The sequence below is a fragment of the Penicillium argentinense genome (genome assembly GCF_028826775.1).
Source record: "Penicillium argentinense strain IBT 30761 chromosome Unknown utg000005l_segment0_segment0, whole genome shotgun sequence".
Classification (NCBI taxonomy): Eukaryota; Fungi; Ascomycota; class Eurotiomycetes; order Eurotiales; family Aspergillaceae; genus Penicillium; species Penicillium argentinense.
Genome location: NW_026622664.1, coordinates 3,626,227 through 3,647,130, shown reverse-complemented (window position 1 = coordinate 3,647,130; position 20,904 = coordinate 3,626,227). Strand labels below are relative to the sequence as shown.

The following is a 20,904-nucleotide window of genomic DNA, read 5'->3' as shown; positions in this document are numbered from 1 at the left end:
TCCGTTGAAATAAAGTCCGACGCCATCTCCCCCTATTCCGCCCATTAATGCTGGCTTATTAAGAGTTCATAACGGCTGTGCCTGTTCCGCGCTGGTGTGATGCGAGCAGAATTTATTATTTGCCCCGGCCCGGATAACTCTCTCCCTTTCCAACCCACTTCCCCAACCGCCCCTCACCACCTTCTCCTCGCCCGTTGTGAGTCAAGATGGATATCATTCTCGAAGTCTGGGACACCTTCATCGGTGATCGCCTGTACTCCTCCCTCCTCCCCGCCTCCCTGTCAACCTCCGTCTCTTTTCCGACCTTTGTCAATGCTGCCGCCAACACCTCGCTCGCTCTGTTTGGCGCCAACGAGCCGTTCGTCTACGAGCCTGCCACGCAGTTGATTCACTTGGAGCCGTCCAAGTATGCCTACCTCAGTGCGTGGCCGCGCAATAACATCTATCGCCAGTTCACCAGTTTTTTTCTGATAACATGGTGCGCGCCACCTCCCCTGGGTCCTCCGCATATTTATTTTGTCTGCGGCCAGAAACTGACAATTCCCTCTCTTTAGGATCTTTGGTCTTCTCGTCTACTTCATTGTCGCCAGTCTTTCGTACGTCTTCATCTGGGACAAGACTACATACAACCACCCCAAGTTCCTTCGAAACCAGATCGCGTTGGAGATCAAGCAGGCCATGGGCGCCATGCCCCCAATGGCTCTCCTGACTGCTCCCTTCTTCGTCTTGGAAGTACGCGGATTCGCCAAGCTGTACGACACCGTGGCTGAGGAGCCTTTCCCCTACTACAGCATTCTGCAGTTCCCGCTCTTCATCTGCTTCACCGATTTCTTCATCTACTGGATTCACCGAGGCCTGCATCACCCGCGCGTCTACAAGGCTCTTCACAAGCCGCACCACAAGTGGATCATGCCGAGCCCTTACGCGTCGCACGCTTTCCACCCTCTGGATGGCTGGTCTCAGAGTGTACCGTACCACGTTTTCCCGTTCATCTTCCCTCTGCAGAAGATAGCCTACGTTTTCCTATTCGGCTTCATCAACCTGTGGACCGTCTTCATCCACGATGGCGAGTATGTCGCAAACAGCCCCGTGGTCAACGGAGCCGCTTGCCACACCATGCACCACTTGTATTTCAACTACAACTACGGCCAGTTCACCACTCTGTGGGACCGTATGGGTGGTAGCTACCGCAAGCCCAACGAGGAACTCTTCCGCCGGGAGACCAAGATGGGCGAGAAGGAATGGAAGCGTCAGGCCAAGGAGATGGAGTCTATTCTCAAGGACGTGGAAGGCGAGGATGACCGCAGCTACTCTACCGTCGACAAGAAGACTCTTTAAGCCTATGGCTTGAAGGTCCAGGGTTTCCGCTTGGATCGTTGACCCGGTACGATCTTCTCTTCTCCCCTTGTCTGTTTTGGATAACAATCGAGACACGAACTTACGTTGGCAACCCGTCATTTTGTAAACGGGCAGCCCTTCAAGTACATTAATGTTGCACTGTGCACACCCCCTACACCTGTTTTAATAATCACGAAAATGGCCCGGTTTTTGGAGTCCGTGGTCTACCCCTTATTTGTACATAATCTCCTGCATGGTGGCAAGAATGCAATTCTAATGACTTGCGAATGGAAATTTTAAAAAATTACTCCAACCGCACCCTTGAAATTTTGGATTCTACTAGACCTTCCAATTCCTACTTCCATGAGAAGAGCGCTGTAAGCTTTCTCTGTACTATACACGTCAACAACCTTTCTCTGGCAGTTATCAAGATCTATGGTTAAAGAAGAAAGAACCAAGGATAAGAAAAAACGGATCTATACTGTCTATGGAAAGTACCCTACCTACCTCTCATAGGTTTATAGCACTGTTCCTCCCGTTACTTTCCAAAAACCAATCCATGTACTTCCGCTGCAACGCGGGTGTGACGAGTAGTAATCGGATGAGCAGGCTCTCTCCCAGCACAAAACTTCTGGAAGTTTGGAGCAAAAGCACCAATAGCATGCGGTGGAAGCGGTTCAGTCGCCAGTCTCACAGACTGAGGCTGTAAATGAGCTACCCATCCTCAAATCGGATATGCTGGACCTACCCAGTGAGACGGCCCCATATCGGGCGGTGTTCGGCGAGGTTGACGTCTCTGAGAATTCGTTCGATGGAATGGGTACTATTAACTTCACTGACGAGGAGGACTGGCTTTTTTTGGTTAGTTGGTATCCAGTCTGACTGAGTAGGCAATCATTCGACTAACAGTATCCAAGAACCTTCTTCGAACATTGCTTTTCTTCCACAAATCTCTCACGCTATTGCGCGAGGGAATGCGCAGGGCCCCCATGGGACATCTGCCACCTCCCCTACTCATGCAGATGCAGGTGGGGCATGTTGAATGTATCAAGATCGCGTCCACTATCCGACGATACCCGAAAGAAACGGGCAGCCCGTAAAAGCGAAATCAACATCTTTGCTCTACCCTCCGAAGAGCGCACTTGGAGTCTAATCCAGATCTACTTTGAGGAAACAGGCCAATGACTTCCGTTCATCCACGAGGCATCTTTCTGCCAGACGTATTTCCAGATGCGAAAGGATAATTTCACAAGAGTTCGCCGAACATGGCTTGGTCTACTCAATATCGTGCTTGCAATCGCAACCAGCTTACGTTCAGAAGGCGATTTACCGGCTGGTAAACGGATTCAGGAGTCGGATATCTATATTCAACGAGCAAATGGGCTGTGTGATCGGGATTCTAAGCGGAATGCGAGTCTGGAAATGGGTTTGTGACGCCTGCCTGTTGAAGCAGTCTGGAGACGTTGAACCGGATTTGCTGACTTTGCCAGTGCAATACCTTTTGATTCTGGGGCAGTATCTCCAGGGAACTCAGAAATCAGTTCTGGCGTGGACGACTCACGGACTAGCTATTTCAGCTGCTTTTCAGCTTGGCTTGCACTCGCCTGAAGCGAATCGGCGGTTTTCATCGTTGGAGGGTGAAATTCGGAAGAGGACTTGGCACGGGTGTATCTTGCTTGATAGGTGAGGATTTTCTTGCTTGCGTCATTTGTTCGGTACAGGTCCACTGATACATGTCATATATCAGAACACCCAGTATGACATTCGGCCGACCATGTACTATTCCAGAATCATATGTGAAACTGGAGATGCCTCTCAGAGATACGCCTGTGCTCGGCAGCCCACCTAAACCTGAGATAATCCACCAGCTGGATGGCTGGTTCTTTTACCGCGGCAATGTAAGCTAAACTATTCCGCTCCCGTCTGGGCCGTTAACCCATGCTTATATGGTGTCCTGGAAAGAAAACTCTACGTTGTCATGTTTAACGTTCTTGACAGCTGCTACTGTCAGAATCCAGGCTTCGACCAGTCTTTTTCTACAGCATCGATCGTACCCCAGATCCTAGAAGGAGAGCGTCAACTCGAGGAATGGTATGCGCAGACCGAGTCGGAGCTCGGAATCCGCCTCTGGCATGAATTGCTATTGGCAGAGGATTTAGCAAAGATGGACCAGCAGTCTACTATTTGTCACCTATTTGGAATTGTCCTTTCTGTGCGATATCATAACCTGCGGATTCTACTCTATCACGAGTTCTTGGAGAGCTTCCTGGGTTCGTGTTCTCATGGCCCTGCACAGTCGACTGCGGGATTTTCGTGGAGGAGCCTCATTACGCAGATCGAATTTACGGGAGTGCAGAATTGCATTGAGTCGGCCAAGTCGATTATTTCGACTGTTCATACGATTACTTCGTCGATTGGGTGGCAACGGGGTCTTCTTGGCGCCTGGAACTATTCGCTTTACTACATTGAGTTTTTCTCCCGTGTCGTCAATGTTTGGAATTTTATTTCTCATCTCTCTTAGCATTCAATGCTGGCCTGGTCGTTTTCGGGGCTCGATTGATTTCTTCTAGGGACAAACGACTGAGCTCTGATCAGCGGGACGTAATTGAGCAAGCCCAGCCGTATGTCGATCTTGCAGCGGAGGCATTGCGACGACTGGATTCTGGTAATCGGGTGGTCGAACGCTGTACTGAGTATCTATCTCAGCGTTCCATGATTCTACGGACGACTGGTATGTTTCTCACCTCCCCCCAGTGGGGTGACTCTTTCTTTGAAATTGTGCTAATTATGATTAGCTTTCAATGGGACTGATTCTATGACGATTCCCCATGCGGCATCCGTCGGCGTCCCATGTACGCCACAGAATTCGTGTCACCAGAGGATGCCGGTGCTGTATGGTCCAATGTGGATCTGGACGAGTTCATGATGGTCAACGACCTAGGTTTCCTTGGGTGGTTAGTTAACTTCAATCAGCCTGGTCATACAGAGGTTTAAGTGATCTGATCAAGTTGTCCTATGATTGGCTCCGTTCAACATTAGTCTTAAAGGAGATCTATAATTCATGGCTAGATTGGAAGGAGCAGTTTGAAGATCTATCTGTAGACTTGACTGAACAAGCTTATCTAATGTAGTACATGATCATCAGCTGCCTAGGTATGATGTGTTTCGTGAAGTATTATAGATAGCCTCAAGGGAGAGGTTATGTCTATCCCCTGCGTGAGCATTATTTGGAGTGTCACCTCGAATAAGGCATAGCACCCGAGTATAGACTTAGTACCATTCTTCTCAGGCCAGTTGCTCCACTTGCCGACTTGTTCAAATCAATTTTGTCGCCTTTGAATGATCACGCACCGGGATCCTTGATGAGGATGGAATCCGTGACTTGACATGTCTTGTTCAGTGCTCGGCCATATCTCTGTTTCGAAGACGTCGGGATTCTCCGTGGTCATTGAGGTATGTATCGCTACCACTCGTTCGGCCTGCTTGATATCACCACATTCGAGTACGGTGATTTTGGTTTGCATTTTCAATGACAGTGCAAGTATACGGGTATAAAATACATCTTCAGGGCGACTATGTTCATCACCCGAGGGACAGTTATTTGTCGGGGGTACTAGGGCCAGCTTGGGCTCGAAAAGCCGCACACTTCGCGACGTTGTGCCATTGCGGAAGTCGGATGTGGAAATATAGGGCGGATTCGAAATAAGTAGGTCACATCTAGGCCGCGGGGGTGCTCCATCCGATTCTTCGGCGGGATCGAGATACTCAGATGCGATCTTCTCCACGTTCGGAGTGAGGTCGTCGCCCGGTCCGAGAACATCCGCGCGATGGAATTGGATTTCTGTCGATGCGCGTTGACCCAGCAAGCCTCGGTGCAGGTTGTAGTCGAGGTTCTGGCGGGCTAGGCTCAAAGCTTTGGGACTAATATCAATTCCAATGATTCGCATTCGTTCGAACCGTGGGGCGAGAAGGGTATGGACCAAGAGCGCTATGCAGCCCGTGCCGGTGCAAAGATCCAATATCTGCAGTGGCTTAGACCCATGGAGCGAATCGGGGCGTTCTTCACCCTGTTGCCCCTCCTGCGCCTCCTGGGGTATAGCCACTTGGTCCACTACTAGCTTTGCTGCCTGGTATGCATAAGCCTCGGTATCTGACCTATGAGCCAGGTCAGCAACTCTGCACAATGGTGTGGCGGAACGATCAAACCTTGGTATCAACACGCCGGGCCGGCATAGAATCTCCAGATTTCCAAACGGTTGGTCGCCGAGAATGTACTGGAGGGGGTATCCGCGTGACCGTCTATAGCACATGGATGCGAGACGCGTCCGCCATCGCCACCCCGAACTGGATATGGGCGCGAGTTGGGACGTGGCGCGGCGCGCGTGTTCGCGGAGCCAACGGAGTTCGTTACGTGCGGAATCGATGGTCCGACATTCTTTGAGCAGTAGGGAGAGGAGCTGGTTTTCCCAGCGTGCGCTGTTCAGCACGGCGGGGGATATTCGAGGCATCTGCGTGAGTACAGAGAAAGAGCAGTTTGATGTCAAGCCGCAGGGCGGGCGGGCGGTGGGCGGCGCCAAGCTTGTCGATGTGGGGGCCGAAGTATAAACGATCGCGCCTTCATCATGAACGACTCCCTCGGTAAGAGTGTAGTCTCCTAGCAGGTTGACGAGGGTGTGTTATGGATGATCGCTATTTTGGGACGATTTTGGTTGTACGGGCCATTCTCGGGGGCCAAATTACAAGCGGGTGGTGGTTTGGATGAGAATTTTTATTATTGTAGCCTGCTCGAGGGTATACTTCAAATACAATGCATGAATTACATATATTGTAATTGTACTGCTCCATCCGGACTGGCCTTGGGCTACACAATATAATCGCAGATGGCATGAACCACTGATCAGAAACTGTTTTTTTATGTACACCGCATTTAGTGTCGAATTTCACCATGAACAAGACACCCGCCACGGCTCTGACGGCTTCTCTGCGCGCCTAGACTCGAAATGGGCTGGCGGGTGGAGCGCACATCCGCGTCATCAGTGCTGGAGGACCCAACCACGTAGGCTGCGTACGTATGCTTTGTCGACCAGCATCTTCAGTGCTCCATGGCAGGCGCAGCGTGGTCTGCAACCATTACTCGGGTAGGTACCTGTACAATGGACCGTGGAGGTAACCGGAGCTGCCGGGGGAGGTGGACGGAAGCGGGCGGTGCAACTGGTGACGACATCTCCAGCACTTCCGCGGCCAAAAAAAGCCCCATGAGGACTCCAGAGGCTCCACCCAGCCTCGATGATGTGCCAAGTCTGGGGCATACGACAGCCCGGTCTTTTAGGTAGACTCGTTTTTTCGTTTCGGTCCATCGTCCTCGTCCGCGCTGGCGCCTTTTTTTCCTCCGACCTCCCCCCGGTACCCCCAGCCCCAAAAGTCCATCATTCTCGTCAGAAGACGCAAAGTCACTCCATTCACTCCAAACCCACGCGATCCTCGTCGCATCAGGTCGAAAGAAGCTCGAGCTGAACGAGCAGCTCATCGGGCCGATAGCCGCACATTTCTACCACCGGGAAGATACAATCGGGGGGAATACAACAAAAAGGAGCAATGAGGAATTCTTGGCTGCTGTGGACATCCCTTGCGTTGCCCGCGCTGGGGCTGACCCTCCACGAGCGCGATGCGCCCGCCGTGATCGGCATGGACATTCAACGCAAGGATGTCGTCGACCCTGTGGCCAGAGATCGGGTGAGAAGAAAGCGCGACAAGACCGTCGTGAGCCAGGCGCTGGATAATGAGGTATGTGCTGCATCTATACCCGGGCTCTTTGCCCTCAATGTCTGAAACATCCCTCACTGACATCCTCGCCTTACAGGAAACCCTCTACTACTGCAACGTCACCCTGGGTACTCCGGCGCAAAGCTTGCGCCTGGTCCTGGACACCGGCAGTAGCGATCTGTGGTGCAATGCGGCCAATTCGACACTGTGCGAGAAGAGGTCCGACCCGTGCCAGGATTCCGGTACCTACGATGCTAGCGCCTCGTCCTCGCAGGCCTACGTCAATTCCGACTTCAACATCACCTATGCCGATGGCTCCGGTGCGGTCGGCGACTACGTCACGGATAAGCTTACGATCGGCGGCGCTATAATCAAAGACTTCCAGTTCGGCGTAGGCTATTCGTCTTCCTCATCAGGTACGTGTTAATTTATCTCTTTCTTCTAGAAGAGTCATTGGCGTGATTCTCAAAACCATGGGGTTGACTGACCAATGGGTCTATATAGAGGGTGTACTGGGTATCGGATATACCGCAAACGAAGTCCAAGTCGGCCGCAATGGAGACTCCGCCTATTCAAATTTGCCTAAAGCGATGGTCGAGAAGGGCCTGATCAAATCCAACGCCTACAGCCTGTGGCTGAATGATCTGGACGCCAGCACCGGTTCTATTCTCTTTGGCGGTGTCAACACCGCAAAGTACCACGGATCGCTGGAATCCTTGCCAATCCAAAAAGTCGGCAGTACTTTCTCCGAATTCGTCCTCGCTCTGACGGCCGTGGCGGTCTCCACCTCGACCAGGACGCACAACTACTCGTCCAGTGCTCTGCCCGTCGGTGTTCTGCTCGACTCGGGAAGCTCCCTGACCTATCTGCCTGATTCCATCGTCAATGACATCTATAATGATCTGGAGGTAACCTACTCGGAATCCAGCGGAGTCGGGATTGTCCCTTGCAGCCTCGCTCAGAAGGACGTGAATGTTTCCTATACCTTCTCGTCTCCAACGATCCACGTGGCAGCTAGCGAACTCGTCATCGACATGGGCGACTATACCTATAGCAACGGTGAGCGTGCCTGTATCTTTGGTATTGCCCCGGCTGGCAGCAGCACGGCCGTGCTGGGAGATACGTTCTTGCGCAGTGCCTACGTTGTATACGACCTGGCCAACAATGAGATTTCCCTCGCAAACACCAACTTCAACACAACGGAAAATAACATCCTCGAAATCGGAACCGGGACGGACTCGGTCCCTAGCGCGACGGCGGTTTCCAACCCCGTCACCTCCGTGGCTGTGGGTGGCTCGGGAGCGCGCATCGGTGGCATCGGCGGAGGCAGCAGCGGCATTTTCACCTCGACCGCAACTGGAAATGCGGCGCCGAAACAGACCGGCATGGGTCAGCAACTGGCCCTCGGGTTGGCTGGTGCTGGATACCTCCTAGCTCTGTGAGAATGTGCTGATGTAGATATGATCTTTGCACTTTTCTTTACATATTTTATAGATTTTCTGCATGTTTTGGGCGGTGTTTTTGGAGTCAAAACGGGAAATACCTGGTCCAGTGTTGAGTTTTTTGTGTGCCATGGAATTCACAAGCAAAATTCAATGTTCTGGAATTTAATCAACTATTACATAGCGTTATACCTTCCACTCTTACAATCAATGATCTCTCGATTGCTAGCCTTTTTACCACACCATGCCTAACAATTTGCGTGCCTTTGTTGCTTCTAGCATGGGAGATCGAACATTTTTATCAGGATATGATCTTGGATACAAGAAATTATGGGGCATCTCTGGTGTTCATTCGACGCAGAGTAGGAGACTTAATCGTATATTGGAGATCCCTATACACCGTAGGTATATTCATATAATACAGGTCACACGTACCAGGTAGATCCACCAAAGTAAACCAAGGACAATATTCAAACAGCCAAATACTATCGTACAGGATACTGTTACAGTCACAGCCCCATCGCATCCTTAATCTTCCGCATCGTCAAGTCTGCATTACTTTGAGCAGCCTGCGCACCCTCCCGAGCCACGGAATCAAGATATCCATTCCGATCACCCGTAATGGAAATATACCGCTCACGAATTTCCGACAGATGATGCGCAACCCGAGTACCAACGTGCTCTTTCAGAGCCCGAAGACTGGCGGTCTCGTATTCAGACGCAATTTCCTCGCACGAGATACCTTCAAAATGGCTTAAAATCTCAATCAAGTTCGAGACTCCAGGTCGACGGGCAGGGTCGTAGGTGATCCCAGGCTCAGAGTCGGTGAGGGCGACTTTGACCTTCTTTTGAATGTCGGTTGGCGAGTCGGTGAGAAGAATTCGGGAGCGTGGGTCGACGTGAGATTTTGACATTTTTGAGGTTGGTTCTTTAAGTGACATGACACGTTTTGCGGGAGCTGGGTTGGTTATTCTTTCAATCTTCTGGTTGGTTCGGTATTTGTTTTCCTTTGGGGGATACGTACAAATGAGGGCTTCGGGCGTGGGGAATATTGGGCCATAGAGGTGATTGAAGCTGTTTGCGGTGTACCTGGAGAACTCCAGGTGTTGTCGCTGGTCTTCACCAACTGGTACATGTGTGGCTCTGGGGCACCATTAGCATCAAGATCAATTTGAATGCAGCGGAAATCGTACCGGTGGACAAGAATGTCGGCGGCCTGGAGCACTGGGTACGAAAAGAGACCTAGTCGCAACTGCGCTCGAGCCTCAGAATGTTCAAGTGTTACATCCTCGGGTAGTTGAAGTTTGCTCTGTGCCAAACCGTATCAGCTGCTGCTGTCGCTGACACCTAGATCGGACTAGACAGTGTAGACTTACCTTCCACTGCGTCATACGGGAGAGGTAGCCCATTGAGGCAACTGTACTGAGAATCCACATCAACTCAGCATGTGCCGGCACCTATATCATGGATCAATGTCATTGTTCTCGGTAACCGTCCGCGTTGTACTTACTGCTGATTGATAGAAGATAGTCGAGCGCTTCGGATCAAGTCCAACAGCAAGTAGGGTTGCGAATGCTTCCGCCCTCCATTTCCTCAATTGGTGGGCATCCTGAGGAACCGTCAAGGCGTGTAGGTCGACAATGGAAAAGAGGAGCTTTGTGCCAGGCTCCGCTTCGTCTTGAAGCTTGACCCATTGGCGTAGTGCTCCAAGATAGTTGCCCAGATGCGGAACTCCAGTTGGCTGAATACCGGAGAAGATGACGGGTTCTTTGGAAGTCGGGCTTGTTCCCGTGCTCGTAGTTGTACTGAATGTTCGATGCCAATTAAATAGTTGAGTCGTTTGTCCCGAGCACGCGCGCGTGAATTTCTTCCCAGCAGACCACATTGAGATGCCACCAGGGCGACAAACGAAGGGTTGCATTACGGCCGCGAGCGATACACGTCGGTCTCAAGGTGATATTTGAGGCCACGTTGAATCCTTGCCTTTGGTCAACGGACACCCGCGTCTCGGCCACGCAGCATGCAATCTTCGTCGATCACGTGATATAGAGGTGAAAACGTTACTTTCGCCAGCTACAGACAAGCAGACAAGATATGCTGTGGTCACAGAACTGATTAAGCAGTTGTGAATTCTTTGGGAGACATATTTGACAAAATATACTGTTGACTACAGGAAGTTTCCGGAAGTATCAGGATGCATCATAACAGATTGAGTCCCAGTATTTTTTTCTCAGGGACGGATATGACGGAATAGAATACACAGGGCCCCGTTAGACCATTCAAAAACGGAAGGAAAACAATAATAGTACACATAATGACGCCCAGGTGTTCCCCAAAAATGCAAATCCCGAGCCATGGTACAAACCAAGGCAAGGATTACAATGAGCTCAAGTTCAGACGTTCTTGCGCTCGGCAAACCGATCACTGTCCAAGATATCGAATATGTTGTTTCCGGCCGAGTTATCCTTTCGTTGGCCAAATTGGGCTAAGTGTGGCTCAAGGCTCTTCTGGATTTCCGGAGCGGATTGGTCCATTGACTTGCTGACATCTATTGTTCCATTAGCAAACTTGTCGTAGACGTAGGAGGGAGTACATTAGAAAGGAATCGAGGAATCGTACCGAGGCTCTCGTGCTCCCAGACGTTGGCCTTCATACCAACTCCGTAGAAGGCGTGTTTCCGGAGGAAAGCCAGCCACGCCTGCACGGCTTGCGGGTTTCCATCTTTGATCTGAATCAATCGACGGAGAGTGATTCGCTCGAAATTCTCCTGGCTCTTCTTGTGTACGAAGTTACTTCGCGGGACGGTCCAACGTTCGACGATGCGAGGGAGAGGAACGGGTCCGGAGACCGGGAGGTCCAGATAATAGGCTGCGCGGATGGCGAAGTCGGCAAAGAATTCCACGTTTTCGACGCTGTAGGATCGTAGCTGAAGGTCGCAGACGGGGAGACCGTATTCCGCTTTCCTCCGGAGGGGCCGCAAATATACTGCTTGCACGCTGCGTGGTAGGCGGGCATTCTCGCCTAGAGCTCCTAGACGCTCAGACCTGATTGCTGGTCAGAGGCGTGTTCTTTGATTTTGCTGCCGAGGACGACGGGCGATACGCTGGACTCACCATTCTTTCACACGTTGCTCGGGGAGTGGCTCCGCGCTGGTGGACCTGTATCAAATGCAGTTCGGTCAGTCAACATGGTTCCGCAGCATGCAGTACAGTGTGTCTCGTACGTCGCGGTTGCCTCCGGGGCGGATGTGGGATTGGCCTGGGGGGCTGCCTTCGTTTCCGGCGCGTTGAGCTGGCTGGGGGAGGATAGCGAGCGAATCGACAGGGGCACCTGTGCAACCAGTCGGTCAGTATGGTGGTGGTATGAAGGAGGGACATAAGAGCACAACATACCCTCAGGTGCTTTCCGGCTCCCAGCAATGAACGTGTTGCGTTTGCGAACATCGTCAATGACTGGCGTCTCATCGTCTGTTTGGTGTGGGTTTTTTGGGGGTTGGAGAGATGCGGGCTGACCTGACCGCCTTCAGCTGGGCCACGGCTCTCGACCACAACCACCCAAGGGTCTGCCATTTCAATTCCTCGAGGATTCTGGGGAATCGGTAGTATCGCAGCATCAATTCAGTCTTAGTCCATGCGGGCGACATCCGGAAGGTATTGAGCGAAGTGCAACAAGGGTCAGCATGCTCTATTGACACCGGTGGCATGCGATTGCTGTACCATCCGATCTATATTAGCAGAATATGCAGGATATGTTACAGCCGAATACAACAGAATACACCTGGCCGCGTCTCGCCAATCCCATGACTATTTTGCTACTTCTCTATATAACCAGGGGCCTGTTGGTCAACATTACTAACTAGTACTACCCGTAGTAGTCTCTACTGCAGCGTGCAGTCCATGGCCGTTCGTCGCGCCCAGCCAATGGGACCGCACGCGACTCCGCAGCATCAGAAGACTCCGAGTCTTGGGAGATCCACCCCGCTCTGCTCGAGTCTCAACCTTGCTTCTCCCATTGATATCACGTCCAGTATGTCTTCGTACGAGCGGGCCGCCGAGGCGGTTTCATTCCTGACCAGCAGTCTGCCTGAGGGCCTCCGGAAGCCTCAGGTGGCCATCGTGTGCGGTTCTGGCTTGGGTGGTCTCGCAGAAACCGTCCAGGCCGATCCTCGCGCCGAGTACGACTACACCTCGATTCCCCATTTCCCTCGTCCGACTGGTGAGCATCCTTGATCCAATCCGCCTTCGAAAGCTACTGACAATCCAAAGTTGCTGGCCATGCTGGGAAATTGGTGTTTGGATTTCTCGGCCAAAAAATTCCCGCCGTCTTGATGGTTGGCCGAGCTCAGTAAGACTATTGTGCCCTTTTTTTACCTTCTTCCTTTCTCTCGCTTTCCCTTTATCTGCCCAGGAATGATTGCTAATATGCGACACAAAAACCAAAAGCTATTACGAAGGTCATTCGATGGACCAAGTCACTTTTCCAATCCGGGTGTTCAAGCTACTGGGTGTGGACACTGTCGTGCGTAAGTGCTGCCCGAGGACATGATCAAGGTCACTTCCATTGTTGCAACATCTAATATTGTGATTGGCAGTGACGAATGCGGCCGGTGGCCTCAATTCTGAATACAGCGTGGGTGATATCACCTTGCTGAACGATGTAAAATATACTACTTCTTTCCACCGGGAATGTGAATACATGACTGACCCGATCTAGCATATCTTCCTGGCAGGCCTGGCAGGAGTTCATCCACTGAGAGGTCCTAACGACGAAGACTTTGGCGTCCGCTTTCCACCTTTGTCGGATGCGTATGACCTCGAACTTCGTCGTCATGTGCACCGAGCATGGAACGAAATCAAGCCTAGTCAGGGTAGCCGGAAGCTGCATGAAGGAGTGTATGCTTACGTCGGAGGCCCCACGTAAGCCCGTCAAATCCTTTCAAACATACGACATGAATTATCTGACAACAAAAAGCTACGAAACACGAGCCGAGAGCCGGATGCTTCGAATGATGGGCGCCGACGTGGTTGGAATGTCGACCGTCCCCGAGATTGTGACTGCTAGACACTGCGGACTTCGAGTGCTAGCGATAAGCTTGGTGACGAACAATGCAGTTCTGGCTCCCGTCCCCCGAGGAGACGAACAGTTGCTCCAAGACAAAGCCGCAGTTGAGCTCAATGCTCTCCTGGAGGAAGGGAAGGCCGGTCACGAAGAGGTTCTGGAGGCAGGTCGTACAGCAGCCGTGGATATGCAGGTATGAGCCCTTCCAACTGCTGCCAAAAAAAAGGTATTGACCATTTCGGCAGAAATTGGTGTTGCACACCCTCGTGAACGTCTTCGGTAGCGTATAAATAGCAGCGAGGTTATACAGCCGACCCGAGCGAAAGCTGTGAGTGGCAACCAGCAAGCCAGTCGAGCTCAGCAGGCCACTGAGAGTTGGTGATATATTTGGGCATAATTACCTCGCGTCTCTTCATTCTCCGGTCACTTGTTCTTTCGGTTTCGCTTGGCCCGGAGACTGTTGTAATATGCCTTCTTGCCACTTTGCTTGGTATCTTGAATGTCACGATATTTCGACTCAAAGCGCCGTGTCTGACGCTCCATAGCCATAGTTTCCTCAACGAAAGTCTTCTTGCGGTCTTTCTTCGCGATGCGGCCGCTGAAGAATTCAGTCGGACCCTGGATAATCGTTCCGACCTGAGAGTACTCGGGGGCTCTCGCCTTGCTGCTTTCCTTTTTGTAGTGTCGCTTGGGATCCAGGACAGATCGCATGCGAAGCAATTGCAGATCTCTCTTGAAATCTGTCGTCATCTCCGTCTTGGGAAGATCAAACCAATCGGCTCCAGCAGTGGGTTTTTCCTACAGTGTCGACAGTTAGCTCAACATGAACAAAACTCCACATTTTCGAAACGAATTGGAATCAAGATGAATGCTCAGAGTAACTATGAAAAATAAAAGCTCTCACTGGTGCAGCACAGCCCAAGACGGACTGGTGACGCCGCATCAAGCGCTTGTGCGTTGGGAAAATTTTCCTCATAGCATGGGGTAGGAAATTATCGGGGTGTGTTTGTCTTACCTTGCTTGGTTTTTGTTGAGGAGCAATAGCATGCAAGGAGTTGGCGAGTTTCTTCTGCTTGGGGTCGACGAGCTGGGCCGATTCCGCGGTAGCAATATCGTCATTTTGGCGAACATATGGTTCCAGTGAGGAACCGGGCGAGAGCTTGGGAATCCTGAAGACTGTTAGTATCAATTTCCAAAGAGAGAGGAAGTGAGCGGCCATCAGAGAATAGACACATACCTCAAGTATGCGACATCTAGCTCTTTGGTGGTCTGGACGTCGGGGCCACGAAGACGGCCCTCTGCTTCGAGCAGAAGCTGTTGAATCTGCTCATCCGTCAGGTCTACCTCATCCCGAGGCTGGGCAGCGGCATCCACGCATGTCGAGTCAACCATCCCTGCTCAAGTAGGGTGTTGGGAATGTGTAGTCCGGCTGGGCTAAGGCGGCTTTTATAGATTTTTTTTTTCTGTTGTTGCTGCTCGGCTCGGACAAACTTTTGTGAGGAGTCCGGCGTGGTTATCATGTGACTTCGGAACGGAGGAGCCTTGGGGCTTGGTACCAGATACTTTGAATATGTTAGGTAATAACGCGGAAAAGCAGGTATCCGATACCTATAGACTTAGTACCCAGCTCCCTATATAGAATCGCATTGGCTACACTTGAACATGAAGAAGTAGATCTTTTGAAACATACGCTTATTTGCTCAAAAAGAATGAGAATGCCAGCTTATGGACGAAAACGCCAAGTGTACGCACGATTCTGGGACATGCGGGCGTTCCTTTAGGTGTCGCAGCCTCCGGCGGGGGAACACCCGGAAACGTCAGACAGCTGAGGCACCTCCATGCTTGGCACGACCCGACGCGCTTCTTTCATCACCTCGAACGCGCCAGCGGTTGGGTTGAACTGCTCTCCTTCCTGATACTGTCTCTAGTCGCCCATATTTTTCTTCTCACCGCTCTCCGACACGGCCGCGTCTCCTCTTCGAGCTCAATCGTTCTCCTTTCACGACCGTTTCGGCCTAAATCCTGAATCCATCTTGCGCGCGCGCGTTTCTTCACCATGGATCCCACATCTCAGGGCGCTGGCCAGCAACAGGGGCGTCAGCAGCAGCAACAACAACAACCTGTCTACGACATCAGAAATGGCGGTCACTATGGTACTTGATCCCCCACCGATTCCCTCGCCTTACGGATACCTCCACCCAATTTCCTTCTCCCACCCCCCCCTTCGCCCGATTGTGGTGAGACCCTCGTTCTCAACTCTATATGCGAACATGATGGCTTGTATAGGATTCATGGTTTTTGATACTGACACTTCTCGTTTCTCTAGGTGCCAGTGCAGCGGTATGCTATCAACTAACGGACTGACGATTGGCTGCCGATTCAAGTGGCCGAGATCGCAGGCCGAGATACTCGAGTGGAATGGTCGTTAACTAAATATCACAGCTTTCGGCACAAGGCTATGCGCCAGTCGCCGAGCTGTATACAGGAACTTGGGCTAATGTAAGTGCGCGATATGTTCAGGTTATGCTCCCTGATTGCTCACATCCAGCAGGTCAACCAAGGCCTCCAAGGAACAGCTCGCGACATCTTGACGACGTACTGGCAGCATGTAATTAATCACCTGGAGTCGGATAGCCATGATTACAAGATTCACCAACTACCACTCGCCCGCATCAAGAAGGTGATGAAGGCCGACCCAGAAGTGAAGATGATTTCTGCCGAGGCGCCCATCCTGTTTGCGAAGGGCTGCGATATCTTCATTACCGAGCTGACGATGCGCGCCTGGATCCATGCTGAGGATAACAAGCGCCGCACCCTCCAGCGCTCCGACATTGCCGCGGCTCTTTCCAAGTCGGACATGTTTGACTTTCTCATTGACATTGTTCCCCGTGAAGAAGCCACCTCGCATGCTAAGCGGTCAAGCCAGGCCGGTGCGGCACCAGGACCGTCTGGGACCGCAGGTCAGCTTCCGCCATCCCAGCATGGCGTACAGGCCCATCTCGGCCCCGCCGATTATGGATCTCTTGGTCAACATGGCATTCCTCAAGAGCAGGAATACCGCCCGCAGCCTACTATGTACCCTGGCGCCGTTCAGTCGGACCCAACAGCCGCGTATGGCCAGCCTCAGTCCCAGATGTTTGAGGGAATGTATGCCTACCCGCACCTACCCCCTCAGCAGGTATGTCCTTTTTTCTGGTTTCTCTAGATGTGCCAGTTTAGTATGCTAATACTCGCAGTGATGCCGTCGTACACTCTATCTTGATTTTCCTATCTGCTTTGAATGCGAGGCTCCTGGCGAATACTGGGCTTCTATGGATTTTTTTTACTTGGTTTTCGTTCTGAAGAATCACCTTCGCGCCAGATTAGGGACTACTCTGATGCCGAGTGCTATGAATAAATCCTACAGGAGAAATATATAGCACCCAGAGTCCCCTTTGGGTTGATCTTATTCATTTTTGTTTCAAGTCGTGTTTTTGGATCATATATACCTTTTTGTACCTAGGAAACCAGAGAATTCCCAACAACTCTTCTTAAACAGCTTTTTGCAAATGTTACGCAAATCAAGTCTTCTTGAATCGCGAAGACAAGTTCACAAATTTATCCACCCTCGTCGGCGCTTGGACAGTTCGAGTGAGCCTAAGAGCGGAATGGTTAGCAAAGGGTATGAACCATGTGTAGATCGACCGCATGCCATACTTTTCTAGCAAAACAGGCCCCTGCATGGCATCAACACGTCCATATTTCTTGTTTCGTGTCGATATATCGTAGAACTCATCTGCATTATCGGCTTGCATAAGCTGCACTGTTTGCTGCAACTCGTCGAGATTTTCGCGCAGAATAGGAACATTCAGACTGTCCACGAATTGGGCCAGATATTCCACATCCTTTGCCAATGCCATGACACCGTTTGGATTGATATTCTTGACTTCCGGTGCCATCGGTTGAGCCTAATCCCTTAAGTCAGTCAGATGTCATGGAATACAGAGAGTGCACAAGTCTTACCAGTATCATATTCGCAGCATGGCTCAGTGCGTCGAAATAGATCAGCTCTTTGATTTCTGTCGGCAATCCGAGCAGCGTCGAGTTCATAATGTTAGAAAGGAACCGAGTTAAAGTTTGCATGTAGTTGCTGGGCTCGGCGGGAGGTGTGGTTGCCATCCATTCGTACTCCGCTGTTTCGATGAGATCATCAATCTTGGAGTTGACGACTTCGAAGATCCGTTTTTCAGCCGCTTTCTTGTTGCTTCGAAACTTCTCCGTGGCACGAAGAGTTATTGAGGTTCCAGTGGAATTTTGAGACCGGGCCGCTGCTAAAAGCAATTCCAGCTCATGACAAGCCAGCTCAAAGTGTTCCAGGTTGATTAGAATCTGAACAATCTGTCCAAGATATTGCGAAGACAGACGTTCAACAAGGGTATCGCATACTTTACGTGAAAGGAGATCGTCCAGCGCCTATTTGGTTTTAGCAATCCGAGCTATCAGGCTTGTAGGGGCCACTCTCACGTCTTTCAATGTATCGTCGATCACATTGGGATGTGAGAAGTCGTCATTGGCGAAGAAATAGAATTGGTTCAAAAAATTTCGTATGTCGATGCAACACAGAGGATACATCCTTGAGAATGGCAGAATGCAAGGGAAACTAAAACATTAGCCAGACCATCCAGATGTTCATCGAAAAGAGGTAGAAACTTACAGCTGCTCGTCGCGGGAGCTTTCTGGAGCGTACCAGCTCACATTGAGCACCTTGTCATATTCTTCCAATGTTTGTATTGGCATGGGCATGTAGTCGTCCGTTGAGACAATCTGCCGACGCCAAGTTAGTGGACCAAGAAGGAAAGGAGGGATGCAAGCAATGGTACTGTACCTCTTGGAAGTCATCACTGAAGCGTCTTTTCAGGAGCTCAGCATACTTTTCGAAGAGCGTAAGCAAGAAATCATCGAAGACTCTCACTGAAAAGTTCCAAGTCTGTTCGATGAATGAGTATTGATAAGCACGAGTTGTAAATGGACCACTCGAATAACATACATTCATAGTCTGCATAAACAAAGCAATCAGGTTCTTTGTTTTCAGTATGCTTTCGGCGTTATCCACCTCATGAAGAGCTTTGGATATCACACCGACGGCGGCCTGACACATCGAATCCCAGAGTTCATCAACCTATTTGCATTAGTCAGAGAGGGTATTTCTTTTTAGGTCATCTCCCCGAGGGGCCCCAAGGGAAAGGGAAAGGAAAGGGAAAGGGAAAGGAAAGGGAAAGGGAAAGGAAAGGGAAAGGGAGAGGAGAGGGAGAGGGAGAGGGAGAGGGAGATGGAGAAGGAGAGAGAGAGAGAGAGAGAGCGCGCATACATCAACAGAGGATCTCAAATCTGGAACTTTTTTCATGGTTGCTCGTTCGACAATGGCAAATCCGGCCATCTCTTCCAGGAGGTTATGAAGGCTTGCTCCACCTTCATCGACCAGGGTGACAGAAGAAGGAAGGAGAAGGTCTTTTTGGCGGCGGCGTGTGTTTGCATACTCGATACGAAACTTGTCCATCTGTCCCAAAGACTGGTGGATGTGCATACATTCAAAAAGTGGCGCAAAAGGAACTTGCAGATCCTCGTTCTGCAGCAGGTCGTATTCTTCGTCTTCGTCCGCTACCAACTCGATGGCGGAATTGAGTTTGAAGTGTTCCAAATATGGAAAATTCTCCGCGCGTTCTTTCAGCCTCGACTTGCGCTGATCGGTGTGAAATAGAGCTAGCTCGCCCAGGAAAGGAGACATTTCTCGGATGCGATAAAGCCATGTATTGAGATCCGACATGACCGCTTCCGCGATGGCGCGCTGGGTGGCCGGCACCGAGCGTTGGATCATTTCCGCGATTTTGTATTGTGTCACACCCTTGAGATGGACATTCTGCAGCTCCTCCAAAGCACGTAGCGCCGCATAGTGGTTTTTTTTGGCCAGCAAATCATGGACTTGGTTCGCTAGGCGTAAGACTTCCAGACAATCTTGGATAGCACGAGACGTCTCGTCAATATTTTGGCGATGACCACGGGACTCCACTAGGGACTTCTTTTGCTCCGCAAGGCGCTCCGTAGATGTTTGAATGGATTGGTTGAGATCGAGAATCTCGGCGGTCAGGCTAACAGTACCCTCTCGGATGCGAAGAAGGGAGTTCACGGAGGAGACGAATTCTTGGTGATTGGTGTTGCATATTCTTTCGATTTCCGCTTCCTTGTCCGTGGCGAAGCGGGACAGGGATTGTAGCAGCTGGGGAGTTCGGTTCCCAACACTGTACTCGCGTATGGAGGGAATGAGTTGGTCGAGATAATCGGTGTCGGACGGGGAGATAATGATCTGTCGATACTTAGCATGCAGTCATTCAGGAGCAAAACAACGGGGCAAATAACCTGGTTCAGAACATGGGGCTCCGGAAATGTAGGTGCCATGGTGGACATGGAGCATGAGCGGAGCTGGCGGAGCTGGAGGAGCTGCCGATGCCAACACGCGGGACGCCCGTGCCTGGGGAGTCGGCGTTACCGTATCGGGCTTAGGGCACTGCACGTGCCACACCAGCCATTAACTTAGGGTTGGGCGACGGCACGTGCCGCTGGGAGTATAGCTGTCGACAACCGTTGCTGCTTTCACAACCACTCTCCCTTCTCACCCTCCGATCCTAACGCACACACCTCACAAATTCAGACACCAAGCCTCAATGCTGTTTAGGAGTCGAAGCTCTTCTTAGATTATAGATAGACACAAGTTAATCACATATCCACCAAGAAGACGGCCAACAAAATCTTGGTGATACTTGAGCTACGAGTAATTCTAAGAAATGCTTCCTGGAAACTCTTTGCCCCTGTAAAAGGTCTAATATTCTATCAAAGCTGCGTATAGTCTTATAATTGAACTATCTTTTTCCTCGCACATCTTGCTTTCCGCTACAATGATCAGGCCCGGCCGACAGTTGGCTGGTATCATGTTTCAAAACAGGGCCCAAGCACCAATAATTAGCTAAAATGTAAAAGCTCCTTTCCTGGCCCTTCTTGACTCTCTATATATTCTCGTGGGGTTTGGGCATTAGACTGAATCGTTAAGAGATAGATTCTACTGATCCTCGGGCTTTCGGTCTCCACCGGGGAACCTTTCTCGGTGTATCGGAGAAGACCTGATTTCAATGGCCACGCATACTTAGAGCGTATGGATATTCAATACTACCCGAAGCAATTTTTGTTATCTACAAGTGTTTAATCGATTCATGTGGTCAAAGTGCTCTGCCATCAGCATCCGAGAGCAATCTCTACATGCGCCTTATGCCAG

At 50.9% G+C, this 20,904-nt stretch overlaps 11 protein-coding genes across 11 annotated transcripts; 5 read left to right on the top strand and 6 right to left on the bottom strand.

The window, feature by feature from the left end:
* Nucleotides 1-206: 206 nt before the first annotated feature.
* On the top strand, nt 207-1,338 carry N7532_006149 (sterol desaturase family protein; the record flags this gene model as incomplete). The annotated part of the gene is made up of 2 exons (XM_056618643.1): nt 207-478; nt 555-1,338. 2 exons carry the CDS (start codon nt 207-209, stop codon nt 1,336-1,338), a joined length of 1,056 nt encoding a protein of 351 aa, XP_056474802.1.
* A 1,230-nt stretch (nt 1,339-2,568) lies between these two features.
* Nucleotides 2,569-3,859, top strand: N7532_006148 (fungal specific transcription factor domain-containing protein; the record flags this gene model as incomplete). The annotated part of the gene is made up of 4 exons (XM_056618642.1): nt 2,569-2,764; nt 2,829-3,005; nt 3,060-3,167; nt 3,207-3,859. The coding sequence occupies 4 exons, from the start codon at nt 2,569-2,571 to the stop codon at nt 3,857-3,859; spliced, it is 1,134 nt and encodes a 377-aa protein (XP_056474801.1).
* A 799-nt stretch (nt 3,860-4,658) lies between these two features.
* N7532_006147 (N5-glutamine methyltransferase family protein) lies at nt 4,659-5,648 on the bottom strand (the record flags this gene model as incomplete). The annotated part of the gene is made up of 1 exon (XM_056618641.1): nt 4,659-5,648. One exon carries the CDS (start codon nt 5,646-5,648, stop codon nt 4,659-4,661), a length of 990 nt encoding a protein of 329 aa, XP_056474800.1.
* A 1,285-nt stretch (nt 5,649-6,933) lies between these two features.
* On the top strand, nt 6,934-8,543 carry N7532_006146 (pepsin-like aspartic protease; the record flags this gene model as incomplete). The annotated part of the gene is made up of 3 exons (XM_056618640.1): nt 6,934-7,122; nt 7,199-7,517; nt 7,606-8,543. 3 exons carry the CDS (start codon nt 6,934-6,936, stop codon nt 8,541-8,543), a joined length of 1,446 nt encoding a protein of 481 aa, XP_056474799.1.
* A 509-nt stretch (nt 8,544-9,052) lies between these two features.
* N7532_006145 (Tryptophan--tRNA ligase) lies at nt 9,053-9,457 on the bottom strand (the record flags this gene model as incomplete). The annotated part of the gene is made up of 1 exon (XM_056618639.1): nt 9,053-9,457. One exon carries the CDS (start codon nt 9,455-9,457, stop codon nt 9,053-9,055), a length of 405 nt encoding a protein of 134 aa, XP_056474798.1.
* A 548-nt stretch (nt 9,458-10,005) lies between these two features.
* On the bottom strand, nt 10,006-10,464 carry N7532_006144 (Tryptophan--tRNA ligase; the record flags this gene model as incomplete). Its single annotated transcript, XM_056618638.1, has 1 exon — nt 10,006-10,464. One exon carries the CDS (start codon nt 10,462-10,464, stop codon nt 10,006-10,008), a length of 459 nt encoding a protein of 152 aa, XP_056474797.1.
* Nucleotides 10,465-10,936: 472 nt separating this feature from the next.
* Nucleotides 10,937-12,112, bottom strand: N7532_006143 (mitochondrial 37S ribosomal protein uS10m; the record flags this gene model as incomplete). The annotated part of the gene is made up of 4 exons (XM_056618637.1): nt 10,937-11,091; nt 11,163-11,587; nt 11,767-11,873; nt 11,936-12,112. The coding sequence occupies 4 exons, from the start codon at nt 12,110-12,112 to the stop codon at nt 10,937-10,939; spliced, it is 864 nt and encodes a 287-aa protein (XP_056474796.1).
* A 351-nt stretch (nt 12,113-12,463) lies between these two features.
* Nucleotides 12,464-13,800, top strand: N7532_006142 (purine-nucleoside phosphorylase; the record flags this gene model as incomplete). The annotated part of the gene is made up of 6 exons (XM_056618636.1): nt 12,464-12,758; nt 12,809-12,887; nt 12,986-13,065; nt 13,135-13,199; nt 13,257-13,459; nt 13,515-13,800. The coding sequence occupies 6 exons, from the start codon at nt 12,464-12,466 to the stop codon at nt 13,798-13,800; spliced, it is 1,008 nt and encodes a 335-aa protein (XP_056474795.1).
* Nucleotides 13,801-14,024: 224 nt separating this feature from the next.
* N7532_006141 (Fcf2 domain-containing protein) lies at nt 14,025-14,993 on the bottom strand (the record flags this gene model as incomplete). The annotated part of the gene is made up of 3 exons (XM_056618635.1): nt 14,025-14,399; nt 14,617-14,770; nt 14,839-14,993. The coding sequence occupies 3 exons, from the start codon at nt 14,991-14,993 to the stop codon at nt 14,025-14,027; spliced, it is 684 nt and encodes a 227-aa protein (XP_056474794.1).
* A 664-nt stretch (nt 14,994-15,657) lies between these two features.
* hapE (CCAAT-binding factor complex subunit HapE) lies at nt 15,658-16,840 on the top strand (the record flags this gene model as incomplete). Its single annotated transcript, XM_056618634.1, has 5 exons — nt 15,658-15,754; nt 15,928-15,941; nt 16,044-16,100; nt 16,153-16,779; nt 16,838-16,840. 5 exons carry the CDS (start codon nt 15,658-15,660, stop codon nt 16,838-16,840), a joined length of 798 nt encoding a protein of 265 aa, XP_056474793.1.
* A 321-nt stretch (nt 16,841-17,161) lies between these two features.
* Nucleotides 17,162-20,033, bottom strand: N7532_006139 (Rab GTPase-binding exocyst subunit SEC15; the record flags this gene model as incomplete). Its single annotated transcript, XM_056618633.1, has 8 exons — nt 17,162-17,548; nt 17,604-18,053; nt 18,105-18,240; nt 18,295-18,404; nt 18,466-18,567; nt 18,628-18,759; nt 18,949-19,941; nt 19,995-20,033. 8 exons carry the CDS (start codon nt 20,031-20,033, stop codon nt 17,162-17,164), a joined length of 2,349 nt encoding a protein of 782 aa, XP_056474792.1.
* Nucleotides 20,034-20,904: the final 871 nt, after the last annotated feature.